Source organism: Crocodylus porosus, unplaced genomic scaffold (assembly GCF_001723895.1).
Source record: "Crocodylus porosus isolate Cpor-Errol unplaced genomic scaffold, CroPor_comp1, whole genome shotgun sequence".
Lineage (NCBI taxonomy): Eukaryota > Metazoa > Chordata > Crocodylia > Crocodylidae > Crocodylus > Crocodylus porosus.
Genome location: NW_017728886.1, coordinates 118,833,384 through 118,860,886, shown reverse-complemented (window position 1 = coordinate 118,860,886; position 27,503 = coordinate 118,833,384). Strand labels below are relative to the sequence as shown.

The following is a 27,503-nucleotide window of genomic DNA, read 5'->3' as shown; positions in this document are numbered from 1 at the left end:
CAGCCACCTACTATTAGAATCAAATGCCAAAAGCATTGTATAATATGCTTTTTCAACTGTATAACACGGCCCTGCCCTGTTACTAGGGGTGGTGGAGAGTCTGAGCAGCCCTACACCCCAGACCTGGGAGGACTTGCTGAAGGCTAGGGAACCATGTCCTGGGACATAGTGAGTCTTCCCACAAGGAAGCCTGCACAGGTGTGGCAAGTGAGAGAGAGTTAGCCACGTGGGCCCACAGGGGGAAGGATAAAAGATGCTGAAACCTGGCTGGAGCAGGTTGCCTATAGCGTGAGGCTGTCATGGGTTAACCCAAAGGGTTGAGAGCAGGGCTCTCTTCTGTTTATTTGTTTGCTTGCTTTCTTGGTTTGTTTTGTTTGCACAAACCAGCAGGCTCTGCAAAACCTATGAAAGATAAGAGACAACCAGAAGTTGAAGCCTGGGAGAACCACTGGAAGGCTGCTAAGTAATAGTTTATTTGTTTAACTTCCATTGTTTGTTTTCCATTACTGACAAGCCTGGGGTGGAGCAGAAGCAATGGCCAAGGACCTACTGTTCAGGGCCCAAGCCAGCAGCAAAAATTAAACTGGTCGGCTCTACCAGCTTGACCAACATACCCTGCTGTGGTCTGCCCAGAATCTCTCATAACAGCTTACACACTGCTTATTAGCATCTTTATTTTAACAGCATATGCTTTACACAGAAATAGGTGCTCATTAGAATTGAAGCCTTAAGATACTTCAACATTGGTAGTGAAGAATTGCTTTAACATTGATCTAAACAATATACCATATGCTTTCTGTGAAAAACAGGAATGATGGACTTATTTTAATTAAAACTAATGGCAGACATTTCTCCCCCACAAAATAGAGAGTTCACACTGAGTTTTAAAGTTAGGCCCTTTCTAGCAAGGGGTATCTCCAGACTATATTTTATAACATGTGTTAAGCTAAGGCCCAACTGCTCCATGGAAGTAATGCAATCAGGAGAGGACTCCAGTGCAGTGCAGAGGTGGGAGCCTGATAAAGCTGTCTGTCAGGCTCCCCGCCTCTCTACTAAACCAGAGCCTTGTGTGGCATGGTAGGTATGATTGCTGAGACTGGAGAACATATCCCAATAACACGAGTTCTTCCAGTGTACAGGGACCAGCAGGTTGGGTGCCTGACAATCAGCTGATTGTCAGCTGGCTTCAGGGACTGTGGGGCCATTCCACCCATCTGTAGTCCTCTGAGCTGGCCTAGAGTCAGCTGACTGTCAGACTGGGACTGCCTCTGGGCTTGAGCACCACAGCCATCCCAATCTCCCATCCACTGGCTGGGGCCACCCTAAGATTCAAGTCCTGGGGTGGTCCCTGCCAGCTGATAAGCAGCTGATCAGGACAGCCCAGGGTTCAAGCCCAAGGTCCACTCCAATCTGACACCAGCTGGCAGAGATAGCCTTGGGGCTTGAGTCCCACATCCATCCCCACCAGCTGATCAGGACCAGCCTTGAGCTTGAGCGCTGAAGTAGTCCCTGCATGGTATGCCATATGTTCAAATTATGGTGCCGTGCAAACCAGCCACAAAGATATTGTGTTTTTCAAGTACTACCTTTGTGGGTTGTTTGAGATTTTTATGGCACTAAAAATTCTGTCTGTATGTGGCCAGTTGCTATTTCTAGTGCAATTAACACCTTAATTATGTCAGAAACATAAAATATGCCAGGGGCCTAACTTTTAGAGAGAGAGAGAGAGAGAGAGAGAGAGAGAGAGAGAGTGTGTGTGTGTGTGTGTGTGTGTGTGTGTGTGTGTGTGTGTGTGTGTATTATAAGAATATCAAAAAATATTTAATTTTATTTTAAAATATGTTATAAATAGACTTGGTAATGACTGTGTTGTTAGCTAATCACAGTTGGGGCAGGGCATTGATGGGGAAATTGTGGAGGTGAATTGCATTAGGTGAATTCCATTACAATTTGTGGTGAATTCCACTATTCTTATAATTTATTTGTATAAACCTAAGTTAAGATGGGGTGATCAGTATGAAATTGGTGGTAGACAGTTGCTAACAGAAGTACTACACAACACTGAGGAACAGGCTGGATCCTTTAACTAGCATATTTCAGATTTTTTTTAATATTTGGTTTATTACATGGTAATGGAAATCAGTAACTATATTTTAGAGTTATCTAGATGTCATTGAAACACACATGTAATGTTAATTATTTTAACAAAAATTTTGTTGGAATATAACAGACTTAAGTCCAAATGCCACATGTATAGAAAAAGTTTGATGTTTCATGTTCTGTAACTTCAAAGAAAGCAGTTTTTCAAAGCTGTTGCAGGACACTGGGTATCTGATATACCTATTTTATCTTGAAGAAAGACCCTTGTAGTTAAATTATGATTGGTTCTGCATAAGTTCGAAAACCTTGCTCCTATTATCTCTGCATGGACACTAGGCCTGTACTTTAAACAGTTGCAGCTGGCTCTTTGGATGGGTTATATGAAGCACAGCAACAGTGTAATGCTACCTACAGAACTAGGTTATACAAAAGATAGGGGCAGAGCATTGTAAGAATATGACCTTCAAACTATTTTGTAATAATCTACCCAGTTGGCCTAACCCTGTGAGGAAAGCATTTTGTAACCCAGTAAAGAGTGGTAGACTTTCTAGTCCACTGTTCATCCTCTGAGTCCTTGGAGAAACACTAGCTGTTATATCCCTGAACACATCATGTGGCATAATATGACCTTTATACCATATAACATATGGGAGGAAAATTCTTTTGAACAGTGTTCTAATGAAGCTTCTCTAATGTATTTATTTTTCAAGCATTTTAAAGTACTGTCACTGAAAAATCATTTTATTATATTTTAGGGAAACATTTCACCAATATTGTTTTAAACAACAACTATGATGAACAGAAAGTTTATCAATTAAGAATGTTGCATACTAAAAGGAAAGAGATATTAAGAGTAAGTAAATAGAGCAGTTCATAGCTGTAATCCATTTATAGTTTGCATATCATGGTCTTGAGTGAATTTGATAGCACAATGACAAAACCATTTATAAAAGTGACAGATTACACAATTAACATTAATGTTTAAAATATGAATACCAGGAAACGTAGTTGATCCCACTATTTTCATGTCCTTGGATTTTTCATTGATACTTCTTGAGAATCTCTCTGAAGAATTAACTGTTAAAATATAAAATATATTCTGATATTAAAGCAGACTTAAAATTACCAAGAAAGCAAGTACTGAGCTACAGCTTAATGTAAAAATTTCCCAGATTTGTTCACCAACAGATACAAGGCACTCTTTTTATAAGTTCTTGTATAAAAGTAACCCCCATTAAGGCAATCTGAATTAAATGAACAAGACAATGATATAGACATCTTTACTCTGAATGACATAAGCACATTCTTAACATTAAGTACATTCTTACATATTACACAGGGGCACAGTATGAATAATATGTTTTGGAAATGAAGTGCTACTAAATTCAGAAAAGTTATAGACGGGTGCCTCCAATCTAAAATTGTATTGTAGGTGAAACTCTTCTCTCTCCTATCTTTCAATCAAGCTACTTCTGTGCTGCCTAAAAAAATCAGCAAGCAGGCAAAATGCACAAGAATACAGGAGAGCCAATTCCACTTCTCTCAGTTGCCATGCTGAGTACAACAACATCAACTGCGGAGAAAATTCTACTCTGTCCCTTCAGCCATGGGGTACAGCAGGCTCAGTACAGACAAAATAGTTTTTTTAGAGGCTAGCTCTCAAACTAGTAAGTACATACTGATCATGTACTATTCTATTCTTAAGATCATTTGAATAAAGGAAAGACTGACTGAAATCCTGGAGTTCTTAAAGGACCCAGATTTTGATTAATTTTAGCTCATAAACTAATAGACCTACTTGTAAATTCTCAGAAAATGATAATATATTTAAATACTCAGTGCAAGTCTCCAAAGAGGATATAGTACATATATATATATCTAACAAAGAGACTAACTTTAAATATAAAATTGAACTTGACTGTATATATGGAGTTACTATTAGTCTCCCTCCATACAGCATGCCATGTAGGATAGGAAGCTCTTAAAATTTCTGAGTGACAGGTCTTTTGGAATCTCTTAAACTCTGTGTTTAAATATCACACCTATTGTTGGATTTCTTAATACTGAATCAATATTGAGTCTTAACTTTCCCTTCAGAGCTAAAATCAGGCTTATTAAAGTTATTTTAATTTGTCTACATTCTGGATTACAAAAGAGAGAATCAAATTTCATGAGAATTGCACAGGTATGAAAAACACTTTGGAAAGAGAAGGAATGTAAAATGAGTCATACTAGTTCAAATCAGACAAGAACTTCTCTTGCATATTTCCTGAAAAAGAGTTTCAAAATGTTATTGTTTTTGTCTCCACCCACTGTTTGAAAACAGCATACCCTACAATGATGTAAGGCAGTGGTGCCCAACTTTTTTGTTGTGTGCCCAGGATGGGTGGCACCAGGTCCATCTGTGGGCAAATCCAGCTGATAGGCTTGATATAGCACATGAGGACAGCATGGCAAAGACCTACTCCAGTTTCGGGAGGGAGGGGGGTGCACAGTCTCCCCCACACACATGAGGATTGGGGTCAGAGACAGAACTGCAGCAGCCTCCATCTGGACACACAGGGGGTTGAGGGGAGTGAAGAGCAGCCCGGCCCTGATCTGGATGCACAAGGGAGGGAGACAGTGGTGACAGCACCCCCGCCCCACCAATCTGGGCATGGGGGTGGAGGGGTGGTGATGACAGAAGAGCAACCTGGCCCCAACCCCGATGGGACAGGGGAAGATCAGCCCTGATCTAGAGGTGTGGAGGGGGAGGGGCAGGGAGCAGCCTGGCCCTGATCCAGACGTGAGGGGGTGGGGATGAGGACAGAAGCAGCTCAGCACAATCCAGACAGGTTGGGGTGAGCCCAGACCTAATCCAAGCACTGCAATGGCCAGGGTGGGGCTGGATCTGGCCATGTGAAGCCTCTACCACTCTTCCGCCACCAAATTTTCCAATGCATGAGGATACCCACAGGCTGGATGGCATGGCTGTATGGGTCAAATCGGACCCACAGGCCAAGGATTGTACACCTTGATATAAGGCAACATACTGTAATTTTTCAAAGCATTTGGGAACTTGTCAAAGAAGCTACAGATATTAGTAGTAATAAGAATGCGAAGATCAACAAAAAAGAAAGTATAGAAAAATATCAAAACTATAAATATCATTAATCATGATAATATTATCCTTCGTGTGTGTCTGTATATATATGTGTGTGTGTATGTGTTGTGTTGGTTCTTTTTTCTAACAGTTTACCATTAAGAGCCAACATTAAAACAGTTTAAATATGCAACACTATAACATATACCAATCTGTACTGTATAATTTTGCCACAATACTTGTAAAGTAGAAGTACTGATGAAGGAAAATGGTCATGGTATTGAGGCACCTGTCTGAGAAATATGAAACATGAGTTTATTTCTCATCTTTACCTTAGATTTTCTGTGATGGTAGGCAAGTCACTTTGGGCTAAATTCAATTTCACTTTTACCACACTTAAGTGGCACTTATCTAGCAACAATTTTTAACACTCATACTCTGTTTAATTTATGCTTCTGAATCTACTCAGTAGGCTACACTATGGCTGCATATGTCCTTGTATGAAAAAGAATCACCCAGGGAATGTGAAACGCTTTGTAAATCCTGGAAATTTTAGTTGCAGATAAATCTGGGGTTTAGAAGGCAGCAGAACACTCTTCCTTTTAACTCAATAAGCTGGGAAACTAGCTCAGAGAGCAAGAGATGCAGTTTGTAGCCTCAACTGACCCCAAAGAAATTTGAACCTGTTATCTCCCACTTCCCAACAAAATGCTCTAAACACCTGGCCACTAGCTAGGTATTACCCCTAATCTACAACTCTCCTTTTGAAGCTGGCCCACTGGAGTGGGATGGAGTAAAACAAGCCAGAGGGAATGTGGATTATTAAAATGTTTGCTGCTCCATACAAGAAGGGCAACCTAGGTCCTGGCCTATGTCCCAGTATTCCACTTCTGTTTATCCCTTTTAGCCAATCAATAGTAAGGCAAGATACAGTGGGCCAGCTTCAAGAGAAGTGCTGGAGAGTAACTTGGGTAATGTGTAGTCCATGGCCTGATGGCCACAGCATTTGACTAGGAAACTGGAGATGCAAGTTCAAACCTACCCTGGATGAGGATAGCCTTGAATCTAGATTTCCCATTCCCTGGATAAATTCCCCTATGCTACTACTCCACTTTACTTCCAGCAGACACAGATGCAGGACAATCCTATTCCAACACAAATTAAAATAGAATTTAAACTGTGTAAGTGACAAAAAATTGCTGTTACATGGCTGCATACTTGCGGGTTTGGCATGTAAGTATGAAATAGGACTTGAATAATTGTTGCTCTGCTTCAGATTCTGATCTATTTAATAAGGCTAATAATACTTCTTTACATCATAGTCTGGCTATCAAGATTTGGGGGTAACTAAGACCCTGCAGTGACACAGTGGCAAGATAATTACAGGTAAGTAAAAATAGCAGAACTGTATGAACAGACAAGACATGGTCATGTAGTAAATAACAGACAGTCTTGATTCAATATTTTTCATTAAAATTTGGGAGTAACAGAAAAGAACCAGATTCAAAGTTTGTGCTTATCAGCAGATGTTTTGACCTCAGTGAAATTATGCCAATTTATATCAACTGAAATTCCCACCCAGAGACTACATAGATTTTTTTTTTTTTAATTCTTTTTACCTCTGATATATGAAGTGTAATCCAGACAGGACAGTAAGACTTTGGTCCTTGAACTATTTTGGAACTACATGTGTCCTCATGAAATATGCAGATAACACTAGGCTGTACAAGGTATACAGAAGAGGACCAAATTATTATACAGGGGTCACATCCATTGTATGTATATTAATGCAATGCAATAAACTCCAGTGCTTATTGAACCAGGGTTTACTGCTCCTGGGTGCTATGTTTACATGCGTGCTCTGGACTGCAGCACATTGAGCCAGTCTGGAGCAGCCCCAGCTGGCAGGGGGTCCAGAGGGTCAGCCTGCCAGCACAAGGCTGCTCCAACCCAGCTCAACATGCTGCAGATGGGCTGGCTAGAGTGCAATATTGCTCCGAAGTAAGGCTAGCCAGCTGGCAGCCCCCTTCACTGAAGCACCCTCATGCCCCAGCCAGCCGCATCTGTGTCTACATGTGCACTGCTGCAGAGTAAAACAAAACAAAAACAAAAAACTCTGCAGCAGGGCAGTACTTGTAAACACAAGTACTACCCTTGTGCAGGGTTAGTTTCCTCTGGCCTAACATGAGGCATTTAATATGGAGCTAATTAGTCTACTCTGCAGTCTTGTGTAGCCTACTCTACATCTTGTGTAAACATGCCCAGGAAAAATTAGATCATCTTGAGGAATGGAGCATTAAAATGGTCTGAAGTTTATCAGTAGGAAGTCCAAAATAATACACTTGGAACTTCGGCTTTAAGATTGGATGCACAGACTGGCGATAACTGAGAAAGAGGCACCTACGTGTATTTGTCATTCACAGGATGTTCTGAGTTGACATGTAATGATAGACAAATGCAATCAAAAGGTATAATAGGCAGAATACATTCTGTAGTGACAAGGAGGTATTTGGTACCATTGTATAAGACATTATAAGACCCCCTTTAAAATCCTGTGGCCAGCTGTGGTCACCAATGTTCCATAACAGTGAACTTAAACTGGACTGGGTTCAAAGAAATGCCACTACTATGGTTAAGGGAACTGAAGACCTTTCCTTATCAAAGAAGTTTAAAGGAGCTTGGCTTGTTTGATTTAGCAAAAGCCAGGTTCGCTTATTGTTTACAAGTACATCTGTAGTTTAATATTAGGTCAGGTGAAGACATTTTTTAAGCTGAAAGACATCAGCATAGGATCAAATGAATAAAATGGTTAAGGGTGAATTTTAAATTGGAAATTAAAATAGGATTTCTCTCTGTCAGAGGAATGAAGTTTGGTCTTCTAAGCCAAATAATGGCAGCAAAAAACCTGAGTCACTTGAACTTGATATTATGGAACATGGTAGAAGTCCAGTGACCTATGCTTCATGACTTTTGTTGGCCACCACAAATGCAGCTGACTTCTGAGGGTGGTGTCTGGCCATCACCTTCCTCTGAAGCATTCAGACATCAGTCACATCTAAGGCTCCAGCAATGATCCTGCTAGTACCCAAAAAATTGGAGGATCCAATTACCCACTGGGGTCAAGAGGTATTTTTCCCCTCCCCTAGATCAGGTTGGCAAGTGCAGTGTGTTTGTGGGCCAGTAGTTACCTTCCTTGGTAGGACAGGGCATGGTGCTTTTCTTAGGATCTTCTGAGCATATATTAGCCAATGATTTCCATGTAATTACAGTAATAGTACCCTCATCTTTCCACTTCTACCTACTGCATGTTATAGGACATTATGTGTGTTTCTGGTATTCTAATTGTGTGTTTAAACTTTGAAATGACCATTTTGGGGATTCCTTGGGTAATTTAATTGCCTGTGAAAGTATAGGACTGGACCTGATGATCCAAGGGACCTCTCTGTTTCCTCCCTAATGTTTTATAGGGTGCCATGTTGATTTAAGTGCCCGAAATAAAAAGTAAAAACTTTAACATAAAAATATACTGAGAGCAATATTGCTATGATCACAGTGAGGGATAAGTCTTATGTATCTGTCAAAAGCTACTAAAAGTCATACAATGAAAGTTTTAGACATGTATTGCTAAAATGATTAGGCAATAGAAACAGAAAACCTGAAACCTAATATACTATATTAACAATGAAACACTTCTAAACTGCTTCAACATTAAAGCTGGTGGAAAAAATATTTCTATAATATCTTTAACCCAGAGATGGAGCTCTTGAACCACTAACAGAAAAAGAACTGAAGAAAGTAGGTACTGGTAGTAGCTTACTGCAAGGAGATACGAGGGCGCACACAATTTCTACAATTATTTTCTGTTCTAGCTCAAAGACAGAAAATCTAGATCAAAAGAACCACTATGAAACCACTTGCTGTAATTTAAAAATTAACCTGAGCTTTTGTTCCTTCAATTGTCTGCAGTACAGCTTAATCATTTTAAAATCCAAATATGTAATTATACCTACTTGTGAAGCCTAGCCTCACATATTGCATGCCTCTTTTGACAACATCTGAGCCATATTTGTTTTCAAGTTTTGTCCCCAGATTTTTTCAGGAATCCTAGTTTACTTGAATTCTTCTTCATACCTCCTAACATCTATGCACATAATCCTCTTTCTACTCTAACTTTGTTCTGAACAGACCGTGTGTTATATTTAATTAGAGAAAGTATGAAACAGAAGTAACAAGGTCATGAAGTACTACAAAAAGGGCAAAGAAGGCGAAGTAGGAGATGGTGCAGGAGAGGATTCAAAATCTGTCATTTTCATCTTTGAATTGCTTATTAGTATCTCTTCCTCACCAGTGTAACTGGTTTTTAAATTTTATCTCTTCTTAAAAGATGAAATGGAAGTTCAGAAACAATTTATAAAGGAGCCTAGTTGCCTTATAAAATCTTTGGGATATCTCCCATATAACAGAAACACACAGGTCCAGATTCTTTACTGCTTTGCATACGATGTTATTAAAAAAAGGTATATGCAGCACCTTTTCAAAAGGGGAATGTGTCATAAGCTGATCCTACCTGCACAGAAGCCATTATGTTCTAACAACTGCATATGGAGAAAGCAATACAATTTAGCAAAACCTGCTAATGTGGGATTAAGGTTCTGACCCAGTAGAATATGCCAGCATTCTCCTCTGGTAGACTTAAAACTTTCTGATATTTTGCATCGGTATAAATATTACACAAACATACATGCCAGAGGTTTATAGACTTGTTTTTGAGTTCTTCTCTGGAGTTGGAAATTTGAGTCCTAAAAGGAAGTATCTTACAGATTCCCTGCTCATACTTTGCAGAACAGGGTACATGGAGACTGCACACCTCCGCAACACTTCCTCCATACCCTCTCTGCCTCAAAGACACCAGAGCTAACGTGCTGCTGACAGTTGCTGTCTGTGCAACCTTGGAATTGGTGGATTTTGTATCGCCAAGGAAAAATCCATCCCAGTTCATATTAACTGGATGGGTCAAACATTCACTGAAGAGGGAATCCCCACAGAGCTGAAAGAACGAAATGTAATGAATGCAGGATGAGCTACATCTCTTGTCCAGATTTAACCTGTCCCAAATCAGTGATGTCCTTTTCCAGGGAACAGGGACAATGACATGCATGCTCTCCAATGAGACCACAACTGTGTTTAAAAGACCAAAAAGAGTACAATGATTAAAAACCAGTTATATAATGTAAACCCAACAAATTTATTTAAAATTTTTCATTAATTTGAGTCTCAGAATGAAGATTAAAATAGCAGATTTAATCATCTTTAAAATATTTCACCAAAAGATAAAAATTGTTCTGAAAACGTTATTGCTAGGAAACAGACTTTACAATGAGCTTTAAATAATTAGTCAATGTATTAGCTAATAAAATAATGTATTGCTACACTGTTCATCTGGCATAATTTAAATGAATGTATATAGCAAAGGATGTTCTATAAATGATGGGAAATGTTGGCATAAGACCAAATTGAGTTCTTATGGTAACTGCTGCTGTTCTTAAGTAATTAAATTCTGAAATAATTACTGCAAAGAGATATCTGCAGCCAAGAATTGTACAAAAACAAGGCTGCTGACTTAACAGACTTTGTTTCACTTAATCAAACTTACATTTAAGTATTTCCTTTGTTTTCAGATATTTAAATTACAATTGACATTTGTAAGCTGCCTGATGAGGGAAACTGCTCAGCTAAAATTTTGTCATAGAACTCTTATCACTAGAAATATAAAAAGCCTGTGGGGGAAGGGGGAAAATTGGAAGCTGGATTGCAGCTTTCAAAACTGCATTTATAACAGTTTAACAATGGTAAAATAATTACCAATTTTTTTTTAATTATGCCTTGACCTTTCTCTTCTGACTATTAAACTCACTGCTAATACAGTTCATAGACAAGGTTAGAGTACATTGCATGACACTACAACAAAGCCACTGTTCCAGCTGCCATCACTTTTAATGAAAGAATACTCTTCCCTCCCCTCTCCCCAATGCCTCAAACAGAACAAATGTAATTGAGGCATTTTTAAAGATGACTCCCAGTTCAAAGAAGACAGTGTGGACTCTACACAAGATGCTGATCGTGCAGTTGTTACTGCACAGTCATTTAGTACTTGCATACATAATTACTAAAGGACTGCGCAAGTGTGCCCAGTGGTGTCCCCACATGGCTTTGTGGTAATGCTGACTGTGCAGCAGCTCTTACTACTGCGCAGTAACATTATGTCATGCTTCTTGCCATGTGATGCTACTGTGCAGTAGTAACGAACTATTACAATCTCAGGTAGATGCAGCTAAGGGGTACCATTTTAGCAACTGAATGACCATATATAGCTTTCCAGTTTCACTTGGGAGTGCAGAAACTCATCCTTTCAGCACTTGCTCAGCTCCCAGAAAGCCTGTTTTGAATCAAAGAGCGGGGAAGGAATGAGACGTCTATTAAAATGGAAGTGTTTCCTTAGCTTTAGAAGGAAATGGATCCAGGCTAGAGCCGGCCTGGCACTCCAAATCTCATCCGAGTGCCTGGAGGGGAAGGGGGGATCTGAGGATCACACCATGGATTGAATAACCCTGTGGTCAACTCCCAAATCAGGAACAGCTCACAACTGCGCTGCCCCGCCTTGGATGAGGGGGCGGGGCGGGGCAGACCCCTGTCCTGTCAAACACACCCACCAGCCCCCCGGGTTCCTGCAGCCGGACCCCGCCCCAAACGGGGGGCGATGGTGACGTCACCACCACCCGAAGGCGGCAGCAGCGCCGGCGCCGCCCCCTTCCCCGACCCCGCCCCGGCGAAGGGAGGGTAGGGGAGAAGCCGCTACCTGCGGGCGCGGCCTGCAGCAGGATGGTAAGGAGGAGCGCGGCGAGGCGGATTGCTGAGGAGGGAGCGGCAGGTGCCCCCCGGCCCCGCCTCCTGCCCGCCTGGTGCGACATGGCGCGCTGCCCTGCAGGTTCGTTAGCGGCCTCGAACCCCGACAACCGGCGTCGCCATAGTGATGGGGCGGGGCTGCGTCGCGTGCCGGCGCGTGCTGAAGCGCTGGTACTGCTGTTGCGCATGCGCAATCAGCTGGGCCCGGCGGGCAGCGGGTTGTTTGCGATCCGATTCCCTGCCTGAGTGGAGCTTGCCTTTCCTAGGAGCGTTCTCCCACCGCTCCAGCTTAGGGGTGTTGGGAGGGAGGGCAGCAAGAGAAAGGACTCTGGCAGGCAGTCCCACCTGTCCCGGGCACTTAGGAGTTTGCAGACCAGGGTGCAAGGGCTGTTGTACACCTGCATGACCGTCTATAAGGGTTTTTTTTCCCCTTAAAAGGAAGCCAGAGGCTTTTCCTAACTTGCCCGGAGCCCAGGGCTCAGCTCTTCCCTTTCATATCAAAGCAAAATCTCCTATATCATCATTGGACCCTGCATTCATCTGCTGTGCACTAGATGGGTGTTTCTCAACCAGTAGGTCACAACCCAAAAGTGGGTCACAAGAATATATGAACGGGTCACAAACACACTTAAAAAAATGGGTCAACAAACATTAAAAATGGATTTTTCTTTAAAGAAAAATCATTGGCAATCGGGGCTTTACTCTTGCAGGCTGGCAGAGTTCCCCCTGTGTCCCACATACGGGGCAGCAGGTCAGGAGTGAGGGGCACTGGGTTTAAAATCAGACTTTATTTCAACTTGTCTATATTCCATGTTAAAGTAGCAATAATCAAATTTCATGAGAATTGCACAAGTCTGAAAGAAACATTTAAAATTAGTCATGCTAGTTCAAGTCAAACAAGACTTTCCCTTGCACACTTTCTGAAAAAAAGAAAATATGTGAAGGATTATTGTAAGCATTCTTGTTGTTTCTGCTTTCCAGAAATTTGTTTTTTGTCTCTACCTGCCATTTGAAAAGAACGTAACACTACAATGATGAAGGACAAGGTATTGTAATTCTGCAAGGCATTTGGGAATATGTCAAAGAAGCTACAAAAATTTAATAGTAACAAGTGAAAAGAGCAACAGAGAAGAAAGTATAGAAAAAATACCAAAACACTATATCATTAATATTGGTTATATTAATGTACTATATATGTTAATACTATGTTAGTTCCTTTTTTTAAAACACTTTACCATTAGGAACCATCACTTAGAGTATTATACATTAATGTAAATATGTGTTTCTGGCCTTTAAAACAGGAGTATCCACACATTAGGGCAGGGAAATGTGTTAAGGGCCCTCTGAGCAGCTTAGAGAGAACCCTCTTCCATCAAGGATTGTCTCTAACTGGTTTTGGGTAGATCATGTTGCAGTTACGTGACTGTTCCACAGACCCCAAACCAGTTGGGATCAGTCCTTCAGCAGCCGAGGAAGTGTTGCTCCCAGCTACTCTATCTTCACCCACAGTGACCTGTAGTCAAAAAAAAGAGTGAAAGCTAAAAGTTGGCATTTTCCAAAAGGCACTTTGAGTCTAACAAGGGGCCTGTTGCATCTAAAAAAGTTGAGAGCCGCTGGTCTAATTTAGTGTAGCTGTGTTTTGAAAAGCAACTGTACAAAAAGGCCCCTTGTTACTTAACAGATAAGCTTCTTGTGCATTGTCAGGGCAAAGGTTTGTCTCAAAAGTCCAAAGGTAAATACATTTTTACTCTTTTCTACATTTTAAAGAGCCAATGCAAGAATATTGAGGCTTGATAGAGCTGTGCATTCTCATCTTTTTTGTGCATTATCAGCATTATTGGTTATTAAGTTCTAACCATTTACACCTTATAAAATTCTAATTTGCAACTCTGGAGGCTAGAAAAGCTTGTTTTCTAATTAAAACTTGGATGCATATCATATGAAAATCATTGACACACAACAAATGTGGCATTTTAAATGTCATGTTACAGGGAAGAATCACATTTTAAGAACATTTGCTCCATAACTTGAAGGAACAAAAATGTTGGCAAATACAAAGTGAATGTAAGATGTGTCAGAAAGATTTCTGTTTTTTCGCTGCTTTTTCTATAAAAGCTCTCAAAATTGCCTTTACAGGCATGAAACCATGGACTAACTCCATACTAGCAAAGAAAGAAAGTTTACATTAGATTTTCTTTTTCCCATAGTAGACCTTCTCCCATGGGTTCATTAAGAATGTGAATTTCAGAAAAAAGGTTTGTCATCATTTGATCAGACCACTTGTTTCTGATTGTGATTTCACATCAGTGCTAAGAGTAACTGAGTTCAGTGAACTTATGACTGTGTGAAACCATTGTAAACCAAAGGACAGCTGGATTTCTAACTTCAGCTGTTCTGTGGTAACTGTCCCTAGGTCCACAACTATCTGTGGTAAGTAAAAGCTAAAACAGGGCAACTTACCATTCTTTCTTTTAAATTGAGTTAAAAACAACTAGTAAAAGTCTAGAGATAAACACTCATATTTTGCAGGGTGGGAATTTTTAGTATTTATGGTCAATATGGCTTATTCACTGTAAATAATATTAACCTCTGATTTTTTTTTCTATTTGTTTAATAAACATATCACTTAAAACAATTTATGCATCTATTCTTGTCATTTCTTGTCTAAATTTCAGTTGTGTAGGTACTTTATATATAAAAATCCTAATTTGTTTTTGGGTAATCTGAAAGCATATTATGGAGTAAGGAGCTCATTTTCAGGATGCTGATTGTTTCCTCTAGGTATCAGGTTATGATGATTACACAGTTACAAGTTGCATTGTGTTAGTGTTCCACTGTTGCCAAGCAACAAAAAGACTCTTTGCTCATCGGACAGCTTCATTCTTCTCTGGCTTCCTTTCTTGCTCTTTTCCAGGGAAGAATTCACCTTTTAAACTAGTGTTTTGGCTTTTAGGGTTTATCTGAAGTGTTTTTTGATGGATGCACTCCTATTTATAGTGCTTTATTGAACAGGATTTCAGAAAGTCTGTGAAGTAAGATAAAGTCGATCCTTTAATTTACTCTCATCTAAGGAGGTAAAGAGAATGACCATGGTTTCCCAGGGGGCTGAAAGGCAGATTAGTGGCCTGAAAACAGTCAATCAGTCAGTCAAACCAATTCACAAGATGGATCGCCAGCAGTATCAAAATCTGTTACAGAAAATGTACGTGCCTTCTGTGAGAGGACCTGATGACAGACATGATTTTGACAGCTTCCAGCAGAAAGACAGTAAATCTTTTCTTAAATTCAATCCCTATACTCCAGCAGGTGTGCCAGACTATCCTTTATTCCCACACCGGGACAATGTGCCTTTGGTTGACCCCTGCTCAGGATTCATAAGTGCAGGAGCTGATGCTCTTTTGCAGCCAAACTGTGGCAGAACCATTGATTCGTTGGTGGATTACAGTGATGTAAAACCTCATCAGCGGGTTCCTGCTCCAGAAAAAACCCCACAGGCTGCACACAGAAGGCATATGATTTTGTTAGAGGAAATGAACCAGGACAGACGTTGGAATTCCAGGAAAGTGTCAGATGCTGTGATCAGGGCACAACTTGGAGGTAAAACAAGTTATTATTATTACTTGTTAATTGCATCTTGGGCTCCACAAGGCACAAAGACATTCCGTGCCCCACAGAACCTACAAATTATGACCTTGTTTGCATTTGATATTTACACTGAAACCAACCACAGGGAAAAAAAACAGAACAGTTAGATGATTAATTGTCCCAAGAGCAGCATCCAGGTGCCAAAATATGAAATTATAGCTTAGAAAGGCAAAGCAAAAGAATTTGAAATTAATTAATATAAAATAAACTATAATCTCTTAAAAGGTAATTACAGTAATCAAAATGAGTATCTTATCATACTGTGAGCTGCTATAGCTTATCAGTTTGAAGAGTAGCAACCCTAGACACTGATGCATCTTTTGACACTGTGTGCTACAAAGCTAAAGTCACTTCAACCAGAGCACAACTTGGCAATAATGTGGATCATAGAGTGGAATTCCTCTGGAACCGTTAAGGTGCCTTGGTCCAAATACATGCGGTGTAGTTATATATACGACAAAATATCAATAGTATTCAAGAACTGATACATGGAGCTGACTTGCCCATTGGGGCCTGATTCTACTCCTCTTAAAGTTGGCAACAAAACTCATTGGCTTTAATGGGAACATGATCAGACTGGCTTAATCCTTCAAACCATAATCTGTTGAAAGAACTGAACTATAAAACGCCTCCATGGGGTACTTCTAAAAACAAAATGCATCACTATCATTAAGCAGTACAGCAAAACCTTTTTTTTAAAGTTTAACAGAATCCAAAAATAATTTCCTTAATGCTCTTAGAAACCTGAACAAAATTTTAGAAGATCCTTGGGCATGCTATTACAAAATTCTGAAGGACAGGAAGATCCATATGATCTTTAGTGTAGACTTCACTAATATTCATAACTATAAAGAACTTTTTTACAATGCAAAAATACCATTGTCAGCACTGTAAATTAATTGTGTTTTATTCAAATCAGTCATCAGAGAAAGTCCTTCAGTCCCACAAATTTTAGCAATAATACTGGTTACCTTGTCAAATTATTTAATTTTTTTTACTTTAAATAAAAAACATGAAGCCTACTATAGTCCTAAAAGTAAATTTTTAAAGCCACAAATAAATTAGTAAATGAAGTATAACCTTAACCAGTCTATCAATCTTTTCTTTGTTCAACCTCTATCACTCGCACTCAGTTTCTCAAATTCTATTCTTTTAATATTTTCTCTGATTCTTCGTTTTGTTTTTACATATATTTCTGGCTTTTCTGGCAAAATAGCACAAATTGCCAGAGGTAAACAGCTGCTTTTATGCTGGTTTCTGGAGAAGAAAATGAGGGGACAGAGGATCTGAGCTAGAGATAGCTGAAAAGGGACATAGACAGACAGAGAGAAAACATGAAACTGTGACCAAGTCATTGTCTAATTTACAGTGATCTGAAATGGCAGATAAATCTAAGATTCAGGCACATACAGGTTTCCCTTGCTTTATGCTGTACATGCGTTCCTGGAAAATGTCACATTAACTCGAATTTGCATAAAGGGAGCCCAATTTACAATGTAACAAATAGGGATATGTTCCAAGACCTTGACTGTACTGACCCCCAGACCCATTTCTACCAGTTTTACAAAGCAGTTTTGATAGTCACCAACAGCAGACAGTACACAGAAGCATAGGATGGTGGTGAATGTTGCCATAACGGGGATGGCAGCTACAGAAACACGTGTTGCAGACAACAAGCAAGGAGTACAGGTCCACACAAGAGACTATATTTTAGTGCACATCACTCCCACAATGCATCACACAAAGCAACTGACTGCAGGCTTCCACCACACCAATCACATGAGTGAATTGACCTTGCATATAATGAATTTTTTATATAAAAAGATTGCATAAGAGTGAATTCCCACATACAGAACCTGTATTAAGCAAGGGAAACCTGTACCATCAAATACTTTTCTTCAGGTATGTCAGAAAGACCCAAGTTAAGATCTTAGGGTTAAATCTTAGTTCCACTGAAATCAATGGCAAAACTCAGAGTATCTTAGGAAAGACACCTGAAAGAGCCACTCCAACAGCATTTTCTTCATGAAAGCTGGGCAAAAGCTTTGCAAGCCTGGTTTTATTTACAAGTGGTTTTGGACATTGGCTAACCTGATAAGGAGAGCTTTAAACTAGATTCTATGGTGGATGGCAGCAAAACTACCACATGCAAGTGTACAGAGGATCATGACCTGGAAAAAAACGTGGTGGAATAATTCCCATAACTGGAATATTAATGTTGAGGGGGATAGCTTGTTTTAGAAGTTAGGTCCAGGAAAAAGGGATCAGACATCAGGCATTTCACTATATATCAAGAATAGATTCATTTAGTCCAAACCCTCCCCTGCCCCCTCCAAAAAAATTATTTGCATATGTGGTTGAAAATGAAGGGGGAAAAGAGCGGTGATATTATGGTGGGGGCCTGCTATCAACCAAATCAGTAAGCAAGTAGATGAAGCATTTTCCTAGCAAATAACAAGAATACTTAAGATTTGTGAAGTAGTAAAAACAAAGAATTTTAATTTTCTTGAAATAACAACATGCAAAAAAGGCCAGCACATTTTTAACAGCTTTAGAGGACAATTTTCTGGAAAACTGAAAGAAAGGAAGGAAGTAGGTTCCTTTATTTTGGATCTGCTTCTCAGCAACTGGGATGACCTGGCTGCAAGTATGAAGGTGGTTGGGAATTTGGGAGAAAGTGATAATGTTATTTACAGTATTTACCAGAGTGACCTCCCCTCCAAGCTGATCTGGGTGTGGGGCAGGCTTCAAACATTCTGTCTCCCCATCTCCTATCTATCCAGGAGCTGCTGAATTGGGAGTTCCAACCGATCCTGTCCCATGCAATGATGTAGATGCCTACCTGGTCAAAGGTTTTATCCTGCCATCAAGAAGAAAGGGAAGAGGGGACAACCAGAGTTAACAAAAAAATAGCAAAGTCAAATATTTGCAGTAAAAAGAGCAAGCCTGTCTGTTTACTCACCCAAGGACTTATAGTTTACATAGTTCACAATCTCTGCAGCATATAAACAGGGCTAACTAATAATAGAATACTGCCTTCTGGTACTAACCAAAAATCTCCTTTTGGCAGCACATGTACTTAAACAAGCTCATCCAGAAAGTGCTGCATGCAAAAATCAAAGTAATCCATCAAGGGCTCTCTATTACCAGTAAAACCAATTGTATTTCCTCCAGGGATTTGATAATTTATGATCTGCAAAGTTATATATATTCATCGCGTGATAGCTTTTCACCGTTGCCAAGTAGGGGAGAAATTCTTTGCTTGTTCAACAGCCTCATTTCTTCCATGTGGCTTCATTTGTAATCAACCTTTGCAATTTAAGATACTGTTTTTATTTTGTTTCTTTGTGAAATCAGTTTCAGTGGCTGAGTTTAATCTTGAAATGGTTCCATAGGAAAAGAGAAATGAAAGAGTGAGTGAGTAGTGGGACATATTTATTTTTCTGTTACACAAGTCAAATTTGACAAAGAGCTGAAACAAGCTATAAAGTTTAAACCTAGGATCACAGCCACCTAATAAGGGGGTGTGCCAGTAGCAGTGTCCAGCTCCCACTGAAATAAACACCAGCTCTCCCATTAACCACCAGTGGATAAGGTCATGCCTTTAATGTACAATGCATAGTCTTAATGAGAGGATGCAGTGTTGACAACTTGTCATTTTGGTGTTTTTTATAAAGGTTCTGCTCCTGGTTTTATGCAAGTAAGCACAAATCTCAGTTTTCATATTTAAAAAAATAGGAAATGTTTACTTCTCTTGGTGCCTAAGAACTTGAAAATGTGACCCAAGGTATACCATCAAGGGATACTGGTGCGAAACCAAAAGACAAATTAAAATGCACCCAAATTTATAATTGCCATAAATCCCTGCTTTGTAAGAGTTGAGGGGCTAATTTCAAATAATAAGCCAACTTGTTCTTGGTAGTTAAAGTGATATAAAACCAAGCCAGTGAGTTCCCAATCTTGACAAGAGCAATCAGAGCATGCTGCCTTCAATCCTGCGGGATGAACAAGGCTACGGGGGAAATTGCAAGCTGAGAAACTCGACCCAAGGGCAAAAATTAATATGACTATGCTGAATCTCTCTGTTGAAACCAGAAGGAGAAAGGACAGTTAGAAGATTAATTATTCCAGCAGCAGGATGCAGGTGTCAACATAGCAAATTATAATGTACTGTGATAGAGCAGAGGTCCCTGAAAATTCATATGTCCAATTATTAAAGCAAATGTAAAATTAGAGCTGTGTCCTTATAAGACATGCAGGCAGAACAGCTGTCATATTTATTTTATACATACAGCGTGAGGAATAACTCCTGCAACATTTGGCCTTTAATCAATGAGCCTATGGGACAGTGTTTTAGTACTGTAAAACCACTGGAGGAACCCACTTATAATACATGTGCATGTCTGCTTCTTGCCTGTAGAGGGCAGTCATACATGTGTACTGTGTATACATACAACTAATACAGCTTTATAGGAATGCAAACAACATCAGAAAGCTTCTTAATGGGCGTATTAGACTTGTGTGAACTTAGAATGCTGCCTGGGATGATACAAGGCTGAGGCAAATTGAGGATGCAGTTGTGAACTTTTAAGTGACCCACATCTGCTTGTTTTTGAGACGTTTCTCAACAGGGTTCTTTTACTTGACAATGATTCATTTGAAAAAACATTAACTGGGAGCATCTATATGAGATGCTTACTGCAGAGTTGCCTAATTAACTCCGCAGTAAAGCATTACCGACTACATGTATGGAACCATTAGGCCAGAGCAAACTAATTAATTCCACCTTAGGTTAGTACTGCCCAACATAGGTAGTATCCTACAGCGGAATTATTTACTCCACCACAATGCACATGTAGATGCTGGCTGGGGTACAAGGCTGTGACAGTGCAGTTGCTGCCTACTGGTTAGTCCTGCACTGTATCACCCTCATGCCCGAGCCAGCTCCTCCATAGCATGTTGAGTCAGAGGAGCAGCTCCAGGCAGGCAGACTGACTCCCCACGCCCCCTGCCAGCCAGGGCTGCACCACCCTGGCTTAACATGCTACAGTTTAATTTCCTTTTCTGAAAATCTTGGCCTTGTGATTTAAGATGTTTTATTAACCCTAGTCATATTCAAAGGACTAGTTGTTTCTGGGGAAGACCTGACTTGAATTACTGCCAGATACAGTGGCTCATATATTCTTGTTACTAAATATATTATAATAAGCTTTGTATTCATTGGATAACCTTGATATTTGTGCCAGAGACAAGAGAAAAGAGTACAGAGAGAAAATTTGATTCCTTCAAATGTGACGGCTAGATCCAGACATGCAGGTATGTGGAATTTGTGGCACTGCAGATCTCTTTGTGGTGCCACAAAATGCACATTAAACCACACACGATGGTGCTAATTTGCAGTCAGTGGCAAAATTGGACACTGGGATTTCCTGGTAGTAAAAAAAAAATACCCGGAAGAGAAAAGCAGTGCAAAAAAGGCCTGAGCTGGCTGCTCCCCTATCTCCATGTGCCTCAATGTGGGGGCTCCCCCAGAGCTCCCCCACCTCAAGGCACACTGTGCCCCAGCCAACTGCTTTGTGGCTGGCTAGAGTGCTGTGTGCCTCAGTGCAGGAGCTCCACAGCAGATTCTCTCCTCCCCACACAGCATGTGAAGTAGCAAGACAGTGTGTCCTGCAGCAAAGTGCACAGGCAGGGGCACGCACTGCAGCACAAAGTAGCGGCACAAATTTGTTCCTATATTATTTGTGCTGATGCAAGCATACACCTCTGCTCATGTGACTGTGACTGAGAGGGCAACTATAATGAGGCTGAAAGATGGTATGAGAGGGGAGTATTCTCATAGCACAGACACAGAACTGTGCTGTGGCTGCCTACCAGCTACACCTTTTTTAGAAGTATACCTCTCAGAATCAGCAAAAAGACTGCTTCATAAAGGTATTACTGCATGGACACTGTGCACAGCTTACAACCCAATCCTGTGTGTATTGAAATGCATGATTTTTCATTTGATAAGTGTACATGAACCTAGGTAGTTTCAACAATGTGGCATGTGATGACTCTTTTCAATGTATTAGTGCAATTTTATTATAATTACTGACTGGGATATTTTTCTTGCATGCATTAAGTAAGGTAATTTTATTTTCATTGATAACACATCATATTCTGATATCAGGGCCAAATCAGCTCCATGTATTTTTAATTTGTCTGTAAATCTCTCTGAGGTTCTAGAAATGGGTGAATGAATATAGTTTTATGGCTTTCATGATAACATATAGACTACAGTACAACCTCATTATAATAAATCTATTTATAACAAAACCCAAACCTCCACTTTTAACAATCCCATTACAGGAGTTAATTTTTTCATTGTGATTATGCAACAAATTATAATCATAGAATCTCATAAAATTAGGGTTGAAAGGGACCTCAGGAGGCCATCTAATCAATCTAACCCCCCCAAGAATGTCCCCAACTATATCATCCCAGCCAAGGCTTTGTCTAGCCAGGTCTTGAAAAACTCCAAGGATGGAAATTGCACCACCTCCCTGGATAACTTGTTCCAGTGTTTTACTACAGTCCTAGTAAGAAAATTCTTCCTAATATCTAACCTAAATTTCCCTTGCTGCAACTTGAGACTGTTGCTCCCGCACGTCCCCTTCCAAGTATTTGAAGGCTACTATTAAATACCCTCTCAGTCTCCTCTTCCCTAGACTAAATAAGCCCAGTTCCCTTGAGAAATTTACTAACAGTATTATAGTGAACATCTTGTTTTAATGAACTTTTTTCCCATGCATATATGGTTTTGTTATAAGAAATGTATATTATATATGCTTTCATTCAGTTTAACAAATTGTTGCTTTAAAATGATTCACACAATATCAGGTCTTTTCTTTCAGGGTGGACAAGTCCAGTGAAAGTTACTCCTGCTCCACCTAAACAAAATGATGCCTTTCCAATACATAAATGTGCATTTCACATGGACCCAAACCTTAAGGTAATGTGTGTGATGCTATTTGTTTTAATGATTATTCAGACCTGGATTCTAGAAAACATTTTTAAGATTTCTAATCTGCACAGTGGTTTCCATTTAAAATAATTTTTGCCAACTATTGTCATGTAATGATGGCATCTGAGAATACTACATTAATTTCTTTGCCCAATTAGAGTGAAATAAGCACTGTGTTTCAGATGAGTGTGTACTATTTAGTTGAAATAAAATGCTCACTTTGCAATAGTGAACACTGCCTCTGATGTTTTGCAAAATCTTTTTGTTGCATCTTTAAATCCTGCATAAATCGATCAAGGGGTAATTATGCAGTCAGCTACATATAGTCCTGATCCTTAACTGAGGCTCTAGATCAGCATTTCTCAATCTGTGGGTCATGACTGAAAAGTGGGTCACAAGAATCAGAGGTCCAGAGATACTTTAGAAATGGATCAACAAACTTTAAAAACGGATTCTCCTTTAAAAGAGAAAATGTGGGAAATCAGGGCTTTTTCCTTGCAATCTGGCAGAGTTCCAGCCTGCAAGGGACTGCTTGTGGCCTCCCTGCCCCCCATTCCATGATCCCTACCCCCACACACTGGGGGGCTGGTGCCTGGGGGTGGGGGCTGCAAGTCAGCAGTGAAAAGCACTGGGTTGGGACTAGCCATCAATGTTTACAAATATGTCCTAGTACAAAAAAGGTTGAGAACCACAGTTTTAGATAATAGTGTGAGATTTGATTTGCAGATTACATGAATATTACTAGTTGTGTAATATGAATATACATGTCTACATACCCACACTAGAGATAGAGCAAGGGGAAAGATTTGAGATTTCAGAGAGATGCATCTAGTATAAAAATATCTTTCTGCAGTGGTGCTCAGCCTTCTGGACCCACAGGTCTGATGAGTGGCATGGGGCCAGTCCACAGGTCAGATCCTGTAGGCAGGTTTGGTCCCCAGGCCAAATCAGTCTACAGGATTGATCCAGCATACAGGACTGTGTCATCCAGCTGTGGGACGCTGCAGAGGTCCCGACATTTGGCAGTGCGGGAGTGATAGCAACATTAACTGAGGCCTCTTCTAGAGCCAGACCTATGGGGAGCTCAGTGGCCTAGATGGCACAGTCCCAAGAGCCAGAGTCTGAGTACCACTGCTCTCATACATTAGTTACTCCCCCTTTTATGGTCTGAAAAAATGAATGCATCTAAGGCAACCTCCTGATAGCACTATTTGTGAAAGAAGATGATCCTTATTCTTCTACATTGTCATTGAACCCATTGACTTTTTCTGTTCACATATTTAAAGTTACTTACATGCTTAAGTCCGTTGTTGGAGTGGAACACAAGAGAAGAAGTTGCCTTTTGAGAAAAGAATGTAAAATTGCTTATTCCACATTTTGATACAAAGGACAAATTCAACTTCCACCAAAACAGACCTCTCAGCTCATCTCCCCTCTTCCCCCTAAAAATCAAAGTTTTGTGTGGGTTTGCAGCATTGCATTAACTATTTTTTGCACTCTACCATATGCTGTACCACATTATATTTTCTATAGAAATCAAGTGACCCTTCTGCAAATTGGAGAGAAGAAAAAGCGAGGGACTATTTCTATCGCTCAAGTACCCAAAGGTAAAAAATCTTTTTCATGAAGACATTATTTTACTTCATTTTCATCATCTGCCTTTATGTAGCTTTCAGGAGTTGTACATTTAAGTGGGGGAGAGCAGTTCAGCAAAACTAAACTACTAGGGTTGGGAGGAGTTACTTATTCTGTACCAGTACTACTAGGGTTGGGAGGAGTTACTCATTCTGTACCAGAACAAGATCAGTTCGGAATGACAGCTGTCTTTCAATCTATGTCATAATACCTATTTCCTTCAGTGCCAATTATGGGACAGTTTTATTGCATATAATTCTAGACTGCTTATTTCCCTTAAAACAAAATAAGCATATTTGTTTCTCCCATCATTTGTGTTTGTCACAAAATGGTCTCTTTCCATCCATTTTTTGCAGTTAAAAAAATCAAAGAATTTAATAGAAGGATCCATTTTGATCATGGTTTTATTTTAATATAAAAAAGCAATAATGTATGGTTCAGCATCTATGTGTGGGTAATAGTGATTTCAGTATTCATTACACTAGGAGTTACTTTATCCATATACATTAGAAATTCTTCAGTGTCCTCCAGCTTTGTTAAGAACTTTCTTCCCTGGAATGTGAATAGCGTTATTTTTACTGAAAATGGGGTGTTTCTACATGAGACACTTTACTCGAGATTAGATGCTTACTGTGCAGTAATTGGCTCTAATTATGAGTAAATTTGCTACCTGTAAATACAAGTAGCAAATTTACTTTCAATTACTTACTGTGCAGTAGCGCACATGTAGATGCCTGACCAGGAGCACATTTGCTTCTGGGCAGCAGGGGGCAGGAGATTCCAAAGCTTCCAAAACTTCTACCAGCTTTCCCCCCAAAAAGTCACACCCCAAGAGGGCTTTTGACCCCCTGAAGTGAGACGTACCAGGGACTTTTAATATGAAACTGCAGGGCACTAAGGTGTGCCCGCTACTTTAAGGGCAGAAACTGCCTAGAGAGAGGGCCCCAAGAGCCAGGCAGAACCCCCACAGGTGCAGGTTGCCATGGCAGCAGGCTAATGAGGGAATTAGCATGCACCTGCACCCAGTCAGCTAACCAGAAGGTGGCAGGGCCCTGGGCACACGTAAGCTCCAGGGCTGGGACTGAAGGCAGTTTGTGTTGTTGCTTGTAATCTGGTAGACAGGCTAAGGTTATTGGGGAAGGAGGAGGCCTCATAGGAGCACAGTGGAGAGCCCAGCACCAGAGAGTGTGTGGTGACAGGGGCTGTGGAGAGCCCAGCACCAGGGAAGGCATGTAGACAGGGGCCAAGGGTCCAGTCATGACAGGAGGCCAAGGTAGACTAAGGCCTCAGAGGGACAATGTTTGAATTCTACCTGTGTGGTATGGGGCATAGTAAAGGGGCAGTTTTGGAGCCATGCATCTAGCCCATAAGGCTCAGGGTGTCTCAAGAGGCATGGACTTTGAGTAAGTCCCGGCAAGGGATCCAAGGGCAGCAGGATTTAATTGGGTTCTGCAGGACCATGACCACGCAGTCCCGTGGGGAGCCTCCCAATTTATTATTTCAAATAGTAAGACATGGCAGGAGAGATTAGAAGGCACCCACAGGGTGAAACTGGCATGGTTACAGGGCCCCAAAGACATCATGGTCCTAAAGACATCACAGCTGTCTCTAAAAAACCATACAGCAGACGCATGTATTTCAGAGAGATATTGTGGCTAAATAGTTAACATTTGTCACTGTCATCTCAGTATTGTGTTCTGCTCCCAGGCTTTGCCCCTTAATTCCTATATACAATTAGCCATCTCTCTGGCCCTTATTTCATCTAAATGAGAGAGGTGTAGTGTTTGCTACTGGAAAGGGTAGCACCTTATTAAGACTAACTGCAGAAGAGGTTGAATTAGATCTCCTGGCTCCATCAAATCCTCCTCCCCAGGAGTAAAGGGTTATATAGTAAGATAAGGATGACCCTTTTTGCTTGCTTCCACATCTCTCAGTGCTCTCTGGGGGCACTCATCTGTACAGATCATTCTCTTTCCCTGATCCTTGAGAAATAAATCACATTTCTTGCGCCATCATGTTAGCAGACTGTTAGGAGTTCCATTACAAAATTCAATCCATATACAGAAGGTGCATTTTAAACCCCTAGCTATTGATATCATTCTGTACGCTAGCTATAAATGTCAGTCTATATACGATCTATAATTATTGTGTTAAAACACTTTTCTTTTCTTAATGGTCTAGAGCATATGAAGAAGTTCCCTGGGATAATATGTTACAGCCCAAAATCCCACCTCCAGAATCAACAGTAGAAAAGATGGCTGATCCCATCTCACCATGTTTTACAATTAAGCGATATTATCCTGTGCCAGATATAAGCCAAGTCAGTATACTTTTTATGACAGTTTGTGGGGTTTCTTGTATGCTAATGAGACACAGCACAAATTACAGTACATAGGATATATGTATCCATATGTTTTAATTAGAGGTAGCTCCAAACCATGACCATATATCCAAATGCTCCAGTAGATTGGAAAAATTTGGATCTTGATCCTAGCTTTATAGTTCAGGACTGTCTTTTGTTTCAGGGCTTCATTTCTAACAAACAAAAGATTTAGTAAATGCAGTTGCATGCTAGAAGAGCCATTTATTGCAAATCCAGTGCTCACTGAGGCCAATGAGAGTGTTTTCATCAAAGCTGGTCAGATTTTTATTCAGTTTTATTTTGTTTTTATTCAGTAACAAGTTCATAAAAAGATGTTTCCACTAACATTTTCCATTCCAAAATGGAGACAGTTTCTATATGATGGACAATAAAGATGTGTCATGCTCAGATGCTCATCTGTAAGTCTGAGTTTTGTGACCATGTTATCTCTTTCAAGATGCATCCCAAGCTTACCTCATGATATGAGGAAACAGTTGCATCAAAAGACCCCTCTGGCTGTGGTCCATAGCAGTAGTCTAATTGTGATATCCACTCTTCAGGGCATATGGGAAAATCCAACAACAGTTCCCATGAAGTACCAGGGTTCTAAATATATAGAACTTGTCTCAATGACTCAGGAGGCCTTTTCCAATCTTGTGTCCCTACATTAGCATTTTGTTTTTCAAAGAAAAAGCAAAAATTTTCACAGAACATAGGTACCTCCTTGGAACAATTCTCTTTGACAAATGCCCAGTTTTCCATTAAAAACA

The 27,503-nt window shown here is 40.2% G+C and overlaps 2 protein-coding genes across 7 annotated transcripts in view; one reads left to right on the top strand and one right to left on the bottom strand.

The window, feature by feature from the left end:
- The window catches only part of ZPBP (zona pellucida binding protein), a 50,868-nt gene extending 38,666 nt beyond the window's left edge, over nt 1-12,202 (bottom strand). For 4 of the 6 annotated variants that reach the window (XM_019541076.1, XM_019541093.1, XM_019541100.1 and 1 more), the window contains exons 1-2: nt 10,001-10,418; nt 3,097-3,177 (exon numbers count right to left, since the gene is read on the bottom strand). In XM_019541076.1, the coding sequence (XP_019396621.1) occupies nt 3,097-3,177; nt 10,001-10,340 (421 nt within the window). In that variant the 5' untranslated portion in view covers nt 10,341-10,418. Of the gene's footprint in view, nt 1-3,096; nt 3,178-9,923; nt 9,978-10,000; nt 10,419-12,038 lie in introns of those variants that run through there. The other 2 variants (XM_019541108.1, XM_019541116.1) reach the window with 2 other exon arrangements.
- A 2,972-nt stretch (nt 12,203-15,174) lies between these two features.
- CUNH7orf72 (chromosome unknown C7orf72 homolog) overlaps nt 15,175-27,503 on the top strand; it is a 41,426-nt gene continuing 29,097 nt past the window's right edge. The window contains exons 1-4 of the mRNA XM_019537401.1: nt 15,175-15,682; nt 22,627-22,724; nt 24,270-24,343; nt 26,553-26,691. Coding sequence (XP_019392946.1) covers nt 15,175-15,682; nt 22,627-22,724; nt 24,270-24,343; nt 26,553-26,691 — 819 coding nt within the window. The remainder of the gene's footprint in view (nt 15,683-22,626; nt 22,725-24,269; nt 24,344-26,552; nt 26,692-27,503) is intronic.